Raw genomic sequence first — 13113 nt, forward strand, 5'->3', positions numbered from 1 at the left:
ACGTGACCTAGCGGCCCTGCCGGGCTACGACTAGGGCGGGGGGCGTGGCCAAGTGCGTTGCGCACGCGCGCCGGTAGGTCGTACGCCGCCGTAAAGCGCGGACGATGTCGGGGTCGCCGGCGCGTGAGGAGGTGCCGCGCTTTGAGAAGCGGCTGTTGGTGACGGGCGGCGCCGGCTTCATGTGAGCGGTGGTCGTGGTGCCGTCTCTCCCCGCTGCTTAGCGATGGGACTCTGAGGCGCAAAGCTCTGCCGCGGGGAGCTGTGGGACGTGGCGGTGGGCGGGCCGGCGTGCTGGTTGTTCACGGACGTGTCCTGGGGTGGGGCTGCGACGGGTCAGGTTTCTGTGTGCCGCCAGTCTTAAAAGGCTGAGCACAGGTAGAAGTCCCACCTATGGCGAGCTTATGGTCTCATGTGGGTATGCCTTACATAGAGATATCTGAAGATCCCTCAGTGGGTTGTCCTCCTCTTGAGTGCGACTCGCTCATCCTTTGGACCCTTTTATTACCGAACGCGTTGTCTGTCATTGCTTTGCTTTCTTAAAGCTAGCGATGTGGTTGTAAATATGGTCTTTTTCTTCCATCCTGCAGTGCTTCACATGTAGTTGTGTCTCTGGTCAGAAACTATCCCAACTATCTGATTATAAATCTAGATAAGGTAAGTGGGCTGTCTTCTTTCTTTCCAGGTAAGACCCTCTATTAAAGCTTTTTAACACAGGCTGTATTATGTTGAAGTGTGCTTGGAATGCTATTTATTGAATTTCCCTTTGACTTCTCACTGGTTTCTGTGTGAAAAGTATCAAACAACTATGATCTGAAGGGTTTTGAAGTGATGGATATCCAAGTGCTTACAAAATGGTTAGGATATCTTTCAGACTTCTGTGTTTCTTACACTTCATCACATTTGCTTGTGAAATAGCTTTTCTTTCAGAGAGTGTTTTTGCTTTATTCTTAAACTTGCCCGTAATTGGGTTGGAGCTGAGTTATCTTTGTCCATTTTCATGAGGACTACTTGATGATACTTTGTGGGTATTTCTCCTTAGCTCGACTACTGTGCAAGCTTGAAGAATCTTGAAACTGTCTCTGAGAAGGAAAACTACAAGTTTATCCAGGTGATAAAGCCTTCTTTTCTAGGGAACTTGGTTTTTTTCATTTTTGTCTGGGTGTTTTATAGCAAAGTAACGTGGTTTCCAGAGCTCTCAAAAACTTGAGGGTAGGACCACTGCTTTGCCATAAATTTAAGTTGAAATTGCTTCTTCGTTGTTGATAGTAAGTAATTGTCTGGAATATGCTTCTATGTCTGACACTTGGATAGATGTAAAAGCAATTGTGTCAATTGTATACCTTTATTATTTGACCTTATGTTTCAGCTGAGAACTCTGACAGTATAAAGCTGTGTGATGCTATTGTCTGGCTCTTACGTGAAGCAGTCTTTGAAAATAACTATTTAATTGTGTGGTAATGGTTCAGAGTATAGAGAACTGTTTTTCAGAATGATTAATTCACTTCCAAGACTGCTTTTGATAGGTAGGACAGGATGTCCTCAGATCTGGCTCCTCCAGGCTTACCTGACACTCTTAGATTTTCCACCTTCAAATGCTACAGCTTGTCATTTGCCATGCTATGTAACATATTCTTAATTCTCTCCATTCTAAATATCAGCCTGTGATGTTCTTACTTCTGCTCTTGTGTACTCTGTAGCTGTTTTGGAATATGGTCTAGGTTTAAGGTGTGCTTTTTCGTCATAGAGTGTTGCTGGTTAAATTAGTTTACTGTGTTAGTATTTTAGGCTTCAGACAGTGGATGGATTTAGGCTTCTTGTTTGCATAAGTACTCAGACTGCTGGGTTTATGTGCTGAGGTTCTGCTGTATGGAACTCAGTGCTGATGCTGGTTCCTTTGTCAGGCTAGGCTGTCTGAGATTGCAGGGCATCAGTGAAAAGCACATGGTTCAATTTTCTGAAATATCAGTCAGTTGAATATATGTGGCAGCTTTTTGCAGAGGCAGAGAGTGTAAACTGAGCTTCTCTCTTAAATTCAGGCAATCAAACTTTTCCACACTTCTTTGGTGATCCCCATAGCTGTTGGTTTTTGTAAACCTTTCTAATCCTGTAAGTGATTATCCCTGAGTTGTTGGATACAATTTACTTGAGGGGAAGGGAATATGTACCAAACAAACGTACTCAGTTTCAGGGTGCCAGAAGTACTCTTGTTGTTTTCCTTAATGTTGTAATGCTGTTCTCATGCAATTATTCCAAACTTCTAAAAACATAGGTGCATTTGAACTGTGTTCAGTTAATTGCTTTGCTCTTGAAAGTACAAGAGCCTTCCTCCTCCTCCCTGACATCCCTTCCTTTGAGGTACTCTTGTTTAAGTTGAGCCAGTAGATAAGTTGCTCCACTTGGCTCTTGTTTACATTTGAAAATGGCCCTTGTTTGTTGTCAAATTAACAAAAGACTTGTGTGTCCATGCTGTGCTCCTTTCCAATTATCTCGATTATTCTGATTATAGAAACAAAACCGAAGAAAACTCTTGGCGAACTTCTATCTGCAATATATATTTTGACAGCAGTGGAAATGAACTTCATCTCTAATGCCACTGGGTGTCACTGTCTGCCAACTTTACTTGCTATGAGCACACATTCCAAGTGTAACATAGGAGCTACGTGCTGTGTTTTTGCTGTGTATATTTTGGAAGTTGTGGTGTTTCTCGTGTTAAGTAGTAACATAAATCCTGAAATGATGTATCTGTGGTTGAGGCTATTGCTCAAAATGTGAAAATCTTTTAGACATGGCATTGGTATAATGCCCCAAACTCAGTTGCTAACTATCTCTGTATCTGTAGAGAGCTAAAAGAAAGTATCTAATTGTATCTGAAGCCCTGGATTTCAGTATCTTGTTTGCTGTTTAAGGTTATAAAGTCCACTTTTAACAGAACAGTCTTAATTTTCTATTACTTCTATTAAAGAGTAAGCTGCATAATCCTGTGACTCTGATATAAGACACATATTTTGGCTTTTCAGGCTTGTTCTTATTGCAGAACTTTTTCTTGTGCCTGCTTTGTAATGATTTGTTGTGTGATGCTTGGTACAAATTAAAGCTTACTATTTTTATTAAAAAAATAATTTAATTATCTTTTTCCTGCTTAGGGGGACATCTGTGAACCTCATTTTATCAAACAACTTTTTGAAACTGAGAAAATTGACATAGTTCTTCACTTTGCAGCCCAAACGCATGTAGGTGAGCACTGTAGCATGTTTTAGTGTTATTTCTGTATGTATGTTTTGAGATAGTATACTGATAATTTTCATCTTTCTTTTTTTTTCCCCTTCACATAAAACAAATATACAGTTGAACATCTTTATGGACTACATGATTCACTTGGGTGGCCTTTTTAACTTAGGGGGTTCACAGCTTGAATTAAGCAACAGTCAGATAAAGCAGTCTTTAATTTTGACCACATATATGTATTTATTTGCTTATTATATTTTAAATTCCACCTAGATGCATGTAGCTGCCAGTGCACTCATGTCATGTGGTGTCTTGAAGACAGTTTCTCTTGTTTTTCCTGCAAGGTTGGAGTCAATCTAGAGTGGAAGCTAAGAGTGAGCATAGCTCCCTTTAGAATTCTTCCAGGGTTCTAAAAAGTGGCAAAATGGATTGCACGTTAAAGTACCTATTTCAGGTTGTCAGTCTTCTGTAATGCTGTTAATGAGAGGTATCCCTGGCACATTCCTTCCATAATGAGCAAAAGTCATTGAAGAATTCTCTGGGAAAATTCTTCTCAGGTTTGTCAACACTGATGTGCACGAAGCCATCAGGTCAGTGGGATGACTCTAAGAATTAAAACAGGTGGTAGTTTATTAACAGTCATAGATCTATATTGTGGTTTTGAATGATACTTTTCTTAGTAAACTTGGCATTTCATGTTGAAGAGGCAAATTAGCTATGCTGCCATTTAACTGAAACTAATTAATGCTATTTCAAATTGAATATCCCCGGATAATAAGCTTTTGCTCCTCATTCTGACCTATTGTTGAGAGCAAGGATTTTTTTGTCTTAGTGTAAGTGTAGGAAGTGTCTTCATTTAATGATAACCTTGCTACCTGACAGTCGAACTGGTGGTGAAATCACAGAATTGTGGAACTGCTCAGGTTGGAAAAGACCTTAAAGAATCATCAAGTCCAACCACAACCTAACCATAGTACCCTAACTCTAACAACCCTCCATTAAATCGTGTCCCTGAGCACTGCATGCAAATGGTTTTTAAACACATCCAGGGATGGTGACTCAACCACGTCCCTGGGGAGCCTATTCCAGTGCTTAACAACCCTTTCTGTAACGAATTGTTTCCTGATATCCTAACCTAAACCTCCCCTGGTGCAACTTGAGGCCATTTCCCCTTGTCCTGTCACCTGTCAGCAGTGAGAAGAGACCAATCCTGCTCTTGCTGTGAGTACCTTTCAGATATTGGAAGAGAGCAGTAAGGTCTCCCCTCAGCCTTCTCTTCCCTGTACTAAACAACCCCCATTCCTTTAGTGCTCCTTGTTTGTACTGCTGCAGTTAGTTGTTACGGTTCAGTAGAAAGCCAGGTATGGCCTAAATTTAATCAGAATTGTGTGGTTTTTTTTTACTCTTTTCTATAGATCTTTCATTTTGGCATGCCCTGGAATTCACTTATGTGAATGTTTATGGCACTAATGTACTGGTTGCTGCTGCCCATGAAGCCAATGTGGAGAAGTTTGTCTATGTCAGTACAGATGAAGTATATGGAGGCAGCACTGATCAGGTGAGTTTAAAAGTGTGTGGAGCCCTAATTTTTCTTGGCTTCTTTAAATGTATTATTTTTGATAATACTTAAACTTGCAAGCAGGTATTAACTGCTTCTAGAAAGCCAAGTATTGAAATTGTCCGGAAGCTTTTCTGTAGCATGTTTTATATTGAACATGAACAGTATACTAGCTATAGCAATCAGATCGGTGTCATTAATGACATGTGAAAACTTCTAAAAGATAGATACTCCTTGTGAATCATAGTAGATATTCAAAGATGTTTTTCTGGGGAGAGGAAAACAAGTCAGGAAGTAAGTTGGAGTCAATTTCAGAGGCAAAGGTCGGATAAGAACAGGGTCTTTTGCATAAGTGATATTTATGATAGCCATTTTAAAGTCTCTCCTTTGTTTTGAGATTCATAGAATCTTCTGAGGTGGAAGGGACCCTTAAAGGCCATGTAGTCCAACTCCCCCCCAATGAATGGGGGCATGCACAGTTAGATCAGGATGCCCAGGGCCTAAAGGAAAGGTGACTTTCTCAGTCTAGTTTGTTTGAATATCTAGGGATGCTTATAGCAGTTGGAGCTGTATCTCTTGTAGCTTGAAGACTTACCTGGGCAAGAGCAATTGAGTAATGCAAGTTTTCATTTCAGGAATTTGATGAATCCTCACCAAAATGTCCAACAAATCCCTACGCCTCCTCTAAAGCTGCTGCGGAGTGTTTTGTTCAGTCTTACTGGGAAAGGTATCAAGTAAGTTAATGGAAGCTTCAAAAGCTCTGAAGCTCATACTTATAGTCTAACATGCGTAATAAATGTTTAAAAGGAAAATCAGTAGTAGATGACATGATGTTACCTCCTTCCTGAGAGTTAGTCTTGTGGTTTGGATCAGAGTCCTTCCGCCATTTACTAGTGGAGGTGTACTGCAGGAGGCCAACTAATTTTAGACTGGAAAATAAATAAACCTGAACAGAAATGTCTATTTTTCTTTTTCAAAATGAATGAAGAGAATAATAGCAATTTAAAACTATATAGTGATAAGGTGGAAGGACATGCATTCATAAGTAGAATATTCAAAATGCAAATTGTATTGACTAGTCTTACAAGTGGAGAAAAGATGAAAGAAAAACTATTATTCAAATTTCTTCAGGCAAAAATAGTTTGAGTTTTCAAAGGTTTAGTCTTTTCATTTTGACGTGACATTCTGCAGAGATGTTTTTGACATCAGGCTGACTTGATTATGATGTGAATGACTGTGAAACGTTTACTTGAATACAAGAGTAAGCAAGTTTTCAGTCAACCTGATGTGTGTATGTAATGTCCTGTGGTGGGTCCTTAAAGGGACTGAGAGATTAGGAACATCTGTCACTCTTGGTGCTTCCACAGACTAAGAAAGCCAGAGGCCTTTGCCTAGAGGCAAACATGTGGATAGCTTGATTCAATCATATTTGTGAAAACATTCACATTTGTGGTGAAGCACTGCAGGTGTGTCACTACTTACTGACCAGGCAAAAGCCTGTAGATTTTTATTTATATATACTTAGTATTTAATCACATGCATATTTATTGTTCTTAAGTTTCCAGTTGTTATCACCCGGAGTAGTAATGTTTATGGACCACACCAGTATCCAGAAAAAGTAAGTTAAGCTAATGCTTTACTCTGAGCTTCAATATACTATGATTTAAGGTTTTTGTACTGTTACTTTTTTTCACCTGAGAAGGAACTTTCTGAAAAAGCACTGTCTTATGAGTATATTTGACTGTACTTATCTGTGACTTTTTCTATATGCTGATCTCACAGTCAAACATCCTACCATCAGCACAACATACACAATTCTGGTTGTCAGTAAATCATCACATAGAGATTTCCAGTTACTTACATGAGTTTAGCTGCAGTTATTTTATCTGTACTTTTTCCAGTTTTCCATGAACATTTAACTGACAGGATTCTCCTACAAATAACTTCTGTTCGTGTCCTACATGCAGTAGTTAGCAGTGTTAAATTTAAGAGGCAACACTTCAGAAAGTGGATTTGAAGAGAGCAATACGTTTACTATAAAGTAGATGATCTAACCTGTATAATTACTTTTAAGTTCAGGGTATTAAGGAAGTTAACAAAATTAGGAATGTTTCTGTGGCTTCACTTCGAAAACTTGGTTAGGCCAACTGTTGTGAGGCTTTTAGGACATACCTAAGCAAGTAGCTGAACATGGTATGACTGCAAATACCATGCTGAAAGCTAATTGCTATTACTTGACTAGTTGTTATTTACCATCATAGAATCCTTAGAGTTGGAAGGGACTTCTGAAGGCCATCTAGTCCAGCCCCCCTGCAGTCAACAAGGACACCACAGCTAGATCAGGTTGCCCAGGGCCTGATCCAGCCTTGCCTTGAAAGTCTCCAGGGATGGGGCATCAACCACATCACTGGGCAACTTGTTCCAGCACCTTACCACCCTCACTGTGAAAGAATTCATCTTATATCTAACCTGAATCTGCCCTCTTTGAGACACTTCCCCTTGTTCTGTCACCACAGACCCTGCTGAAGAGATTGTCCCCTTCTTCCATGTAGGTCCCCTGTAGATATTGAAAGGCTGTTATCAGGTCACCTTAAAATTCCTTGTTGGTTCTCTTTCAAATTTGGCTATTTTAATGACTGATACTACTTCACCATAGGTTTCTTACTGTATGTTCACCATAGGCAACTTACTGTGTTTAAACCATGTTCCAAACAGTTGGCAGTAGTCAACCCCGTTTAAACTCTAGTGCAATTGTGTGTGAAGGTAATAGCACCATTTTTATGTGTAAATCATTACATTTTTAATTTCTGATTTGTAATGGATGACCACAGAGGTAAGCATCTCAACACAAGAGAGGCATCTACTCTTTAATAAATGGATAAAGTAAAAAACAAACCAGAACTGTGAACTGTGGACTTCAGGAAAGGCAACCGTGCTGTACAAAATACTCTGCTTACTCTAGGAAAAAAAATCCTTGCAGTTTCTAGGCTTGGTGCATTCCTTGCTTAGATTTAAGCTGACGTTTAAGTTTTAACTTTAACTATTGAAACAATCTTCTTAACACATGTGATGATATGTCCTGGTAAAGCACCCTGTTCTTTGCAGAATAACAGCTTCTAAAATATTTCTGTTTATTCAACTCTTTAGGTTATACCAAAGTTCATATCTTTGTTGCAACAGAACAGAAAATGGTATGTAACTTGTTTTTTGTGTGTAATTAGTTATTTCATAAACATAACATGTATAATTTCCTAATTAAGTTATGAATTATTTGTTTTAGTAGTAGCATGTACTTAAGCAGCTGACATGCATGTTTTAAAATTGAAGTACTTTCAGGTAAATTCTTACAATAGAACTGCATAAAATGCATTTTAATAAATGGAATGCTTCTATTTAGGTGTTAACAAAACTCTTCTGCCTTTCCCTGTTCTTAAGCTGTATTCATGGCTCTGGACTTCAGAGAAGGAATTTTCTGTATGCAACTGATGTAGTGGAAGCATTCCTTACCGTCCTGAAGGAGGGGAAGCCAGGTGAAATTTATAACATTGGAACTAATTTTGAGATGTCCATCATCCAGCTTGCGAAGGAGTTAATCCACTTAGTGAGTAAACAGTTACAGTGCTTGTCATTTCACCTATGAACAGTTCTCTGCTGTGGGATTTCTGTAACTCTGTGTGATAGTTCAGTGCTTGCAGCAGATCCTAGAAGAGCAATGTTTTAACCTTTCTGTGGCAGCTGTGCTATGTGCAGTACAGGCTATCACAAACTGCACTGCTGCATCAGTGATCCCATCTGGGACAATAACTGGGGTAATGATTAAAAGCTATTTGTTCTTCTTCACATTGGCTACTTCTGTTTTGGTCTGAAAATATGGAAGGCTGAAATGTAACAATTAAATTACACATGTTTAAGTGCTGAGGGAGAGGTAATGGAATTGTTTCAGGTAGTGTTTATAACTTCAGAAGTTTGGCTGTTAATTCAGGCGAAAGACCATTTCTGTTTGGGTTGTTGTTTTTCCTTGACAACATTAAATCTTGTTAATAAATCTAGTTTTAAATGTATGTGCAGACTGTGCGAGGTATATTGGGGTGATTTTTAATTTATTTCCCCCTCCCCCCACTTCTTGTCAGATAAAGAAGACCAGTTCAGAATCTGAAATGGAGCACTGGATGGACTATGTCAAAGACAGGTAAGAAAACAGCTAAGTGTGTGCAGGAGAGCTCTATCCTGAAGAATCCAAATACATTTCATTTCTGTGAAAGTGTTTTTGCTCAGCAAGAGGGATAACTTTTGACAAAGTGAGACCTGTTTTACTTGTCTTTTTTTTTTTAACTTGTTTGTGGATTTGTTGCCTGAGCTATATAGCATACTACATAAAAACAACTTCTCCAGTTATTACTTGAATCTTTGGAATTGTGTATTGCTAGTCTTTAAAGGATGCAAACTTTCTCTAAACTAGAAACTACCGAAGCTTGCTCTGGGGATAGATTTTATGTAGCAACTAAATCTTTTCATTATGATAGTTTATTCATATAGACTCATAGAATGGCCTGGGTTGAAAAGGACCACAAGGATCATCGAGTTTCAACCCCCCTGCTGTGTGCAGGGTTGCCAACTACTAGACCAGGCTGCCCAGAGCCACATCCAGCCTGGCCTTCAATGCCTCCAGGGATGGGGCATCCACAGCCCCCTTGGGCAACCTGTTCCAGTGTGTCACCACCCTCTGGGTGAAAACCTTCCTCCTAATATCTAACCTAAACTTCCCATGTCTTAATTTAAAACCGTTCCCTCTGCTGCTTTGTCCTCAACTTAACTTGACAGGTAAATCCCATCATCTCTCATCCAGTTTTAATATTTTGATGTTAATGTGACTAGTCCAAATTTAAGTGTTCTTTGTAGGTAAGACCTACCCTCCGTAGACAAAGATGTACCTACAGAATGTAGTTAATATTAGATTTCTAGCTTAATCTGAAGCTACTGTTTTAAATGTAGAACATTAACATGCCGAAGTTAGGGCAGCAGAAAAAACGGGTAGCTTCTATAAATGCTCTTGCTGAGTGTTTCCATCTTTAGTTGTAAACTTGATTTGGCTCTGTTCTTTTTCTATCCATCTCATTTCTGCAGCAACAATAAGCCACTGCATTGTTCAGATATGACTCTAGAGTTATTAGAAATCACCTGCTGATAGCGGTTAAGAATTCTAAAGGCCCTAATAATACATACTTTCTGTTCATGCTTGGGTAGTTATCAGGCAACTGAAGTGTCTAAGTGCCTTTTTTGAAGAGGAAGTGTTCTTCAGAATCCTCTCTAAATTTAATCACAGGACTCTAAAAAAAATTGCCTTTGGCTCGCATGATGTGAGTGTTCTGTAGATTGTGTAATTCAGATTAAGGATTGTATTCATGTGTATTGGGCCCTGTCTGCAAATGTTGAATCTTAAGTGGGCAAAAAGGTTTCCCAGAGGGATGGTGGATGCCCCATTCCTGGAGACATTCAAGGTCAGGCTGGATGGGGCTCTGGGCACCCTGATCTACCTGTAGGTGTCTCTGTTCAGTGCAGGGGAGTTGGACCAGATGACCTTTTAAAGATCCCTTCCAAGTCAAAAGATTCTTTAATCAAGATACCTTACTAATGTTGAATTTTGAAGGACTTTAATCATGATGGTTACTTTGCATTGGAAAAATTAGTTCTGTTTCTCCTCGAGATTAGAATGTTTTAGTAACTGTGAAGTAGTTTGCTTGTGTGCTTGGGTACTTTGACTCTCCTGTGTTCCAGTGTCAGTAATGCAGGCATGATAAACTAGACTACCGAACTGCCAGATTGTGGAAATAAGAATATGTTCTGTACCTAAAAGAAGAAAATCTTTCTGTACTGAATCTTGCAGTTTGGGATTCTGTATATTCAGTATTAGTAAGCTTATGCAGCTAATGAGCCACTTTAATAGCCATGCTTTGGACATCTTTGTCTTTAGATCTGAAGTCTGTGGGCTGTTACGGTGAGAAGTCTGAGAGCACTGGCTTTTTTAGTGACTGTCCAAAGATCTGCAAGTGTATTGATTTGCATTGACAGTGGTTTGATATCACTGCTCACTTTTGTGTGGAAAACATTAATTAATTCATATTTATTCTTGTCAGTTCTAGGTAGTTGAGTGTGCAAACTGAATTGTGTTTTCATAGTCGCACTTGGTTGCCACTTCATTTTTTTTGTTTTTTTTTTTGAAGGTAATGTAATCTGTTCATATTGAAGGAGTGCTCAAACCTGAGGCATACCTAATGTGTCTTAAAGGCAATTTAAGTTCTGTGTATCTAATTAATGAGAGAAGTCTAACCAAATTGTTTTCCTTGTGTGTTTCATGTGTCACCAGACCTACCAATGACCTGAGATACCCAATGAGTTCAGAAAAAATGCACAATTTAGGATGGAGACCTAAAGTGCCTTGGAAAGAAGGAATAAAGAAAACAAGTATGTCCAATGCCTTTTACACCAATGGAATTGGAAGCTAGGGGGAGGAGGAAAAGTGAGAGGGGAAGAAATGATTCCATAGGCTAATTCATGAGACACTAAAGGGAATGTATTTATCACTTTAATTTTATGTAAATTAGCTCCTTTTAAGCCTGTTTTTAATATTTTTAAAGAAGTATAAGGTATTCTAGCACTAAACATTAATTCCAGGAAGTCTTGAATAAATAATTTATAAAGACTAAAACTAGATTTTTTGGGGGACCTTTATAGGTTAAAATTTTGCATAAGTATCTGTTATTCTGTCACTCTGTTCTTAGTCTTGTGGTATCTGTAAAATAATTGAATCAAATTGAACAAAGATTACATTCACCAACATTCTTTTTGTACTAGTTGAATGGTACAAGGAAAACTTTCACAACTGGAAGAATGCCGAGAAAGCTTTGGAGCCCTTTCCTGTGACAGAGCCATTTGCACAACTTAACGTTCCATGAGGTGGCAGGCAGCCTGAAGGAGTCCATTCTACCTCATACAGCCTTTTCTTCAAAGCCTGCAGTCAAGTGACCACACTGAACTCTTACTGTATTCAGGATAATGTGAGCCATGATGAATACAGAGCTGTAATAGAGCGTAACTTTGGAAGGGTTCAGCACTTCATAAGTTTTAATGCATTGATTTCAGCTTTTGGTGCAATATTATATCTTCACTAGGTACAGATAAACTTTTTTGAGTATTCTACAGAGTGAAGAATTTTATAATGTTAAATTAGTGTCATAGATGTCAAATCTTCCTTATTCCTTTTGGAATGAGAAGATGATTACGATATTTGGGATTCCAGTGGATGAATATATTCATTCATGAATATATTTAGCTCTGAAGTTTTTCATCTGCATTAGTTTCTTTTTACAGTGTAATGTGTGTTTTGTCACCTTGGGCAGTTGTCTTCTATTTCAAATCAAAGAGAAAAGATAACTGCTTTCTAGAGAATATAAATCAGTTGATAAAATCAAGTATGGTACCCATATGGTTCATGGTTCTTTACTGTTTCAGTATTATCTTGAGTAGATGATGAATTAAACTGTTACCTTCCTAATGCTCAATTTCTAAAGGAGCGGAGGTAGAGAAGGTGCCAAGGAAATAGCTGTTCTTACTGAGATTTCTACAAGCCTTTCTTAAACTTTGCTTGGATGTCTTACATGTCACCTGTTTACTGTATTATGGCCTTTTACTTCAATTGTAACAAACATGAAGTACTGTAACGCAGTTAACATTCCAGTAACATAACTTTCTGTGATACCAACGCAATGTCTTGAGGAAAAGTTTCAAGTGCTTCATTTCAGTTGTGGGTTGGCACACCTTTTTCAACACTTTTTCACTTGTTTTTGTGTCAAATTTTAAAGATGTAACAATAGGAGTTTTAATGTAAAATTTTAGAAGAAACTTCAGTTCTGGATATCTGTCAATAAATCTTTGTCAAATGTGAGTTATTGCTATAAGTTACAGTGTAACTGATTTCACTTAATTGGGTGAATAAACTGAGCTGGTGCATAGCAGCTGGAAAAGTAGATACGTTGTATGGTTTTTTCCTTTGTTTAATTATTCCTTTGTCTGAAGGAAAAGGTTCTTCACTTGTTTGATATTTGAAATGAGATATACAAAATGAGAAACTCTTCTTGCCTTTATCAGGACATGTAAGTATTTAACACAGTTTCAGACACTTCTGCCATGTAGAGCTGTGAAAGCGTAGGGTAAAGATGCTTAAGCACTCCAATCTCTGAAGTGGTCTCTTGCCACAAATGGGAATTATTCTGAATTCTAAAGTCTCTCAGAAATAAACAATCAAAACAAGTATATGCTGAAGTGTTTTCCTT

At 38.5% G+C, this 13113-nt stretch overlaps 1 protein-coding gene across 2 annotated transcripts; it reads left to right on the top strand.

Moving 5' to 3' along the window:
- The first annotated feature begins 87 nt into the window (after positions 1 to 87).
- On the top strand, positions 88 to 12807 carry TGDS (TDP-glucose 4,6-dehydratase). Of its 2 annotated transcripts, none has more exons than XM_046902971.1 (12): positions 88 to 415; positions 588 to 654; positions 1040 to 1108; positions 3144 to 3234; positions 4641 to 4783; positions 5419 to 5517; positions 6342 to 6401; positions 7931 to 7974; positions 8219 to 8384; positions 8914 to 8972; positions 11148 to 11245; positions 11636 to 12807. In XM_046902971.1, the coding sequence occupies exons 1-12, from the start codon at positions 402 to 404 to the stop codon at positions 11734 to 11736; spliced, it is 1011 nt and encodes a 336-aa protein (XP_046758927.1). In that variant the 5' UTR covers positions 88 to 401; the 3' UTR covers positions 11737 to 12807. The 2 variants fall into 2 exon arrangements, with proteins under 2 accessions (XP_046758927.1, XP_416988.2); XM_416988.8 differs by having other exon boundaries at positions 88 to 181.
- The last annotated feature ends 306 nt before the right edge of the window (positions 12808 to 13113 follow it).

This window comes from Gallus gallus, chromosome 1, assembly GCF_016699485.2.
Source record: "Gallus gallus isolate bGalGal1 chromosome 1, bGalGal1.mat.broiler.GRCg7b, whole genome shotgun sequence".
Taxonomy (NCBI): Eukaryota; Metazoa; Chordata; class Aves; order Galliformes; family Phasianidae; genus Gallus; species Gallus gallus.

Bases quoted from the DNA above. Each gene is read 5' to 3' on its own strand.
- TGDS (XM_416988.8), top strand. From the start codon at position 105: ATGTCGGGGTCGCCGGCGCGTGAGGAGGTGCCGCGCTTTGAGAAGCGG. The intron at 655-1,039 runs GTAAGTGGGCTG...ATTTCTCCTTAG, and splicing joins TGATTATAAATCTAGATAAG to CTCGACTACTGTGCAAGCTT. The intron at 7,975-8,218 runs GTATGTAACTTG...CCTGTTCTTAAG, and splicing joins TTGCAACAGAACAGAAAATG to CTGTATTCATGGCTCTGGAC.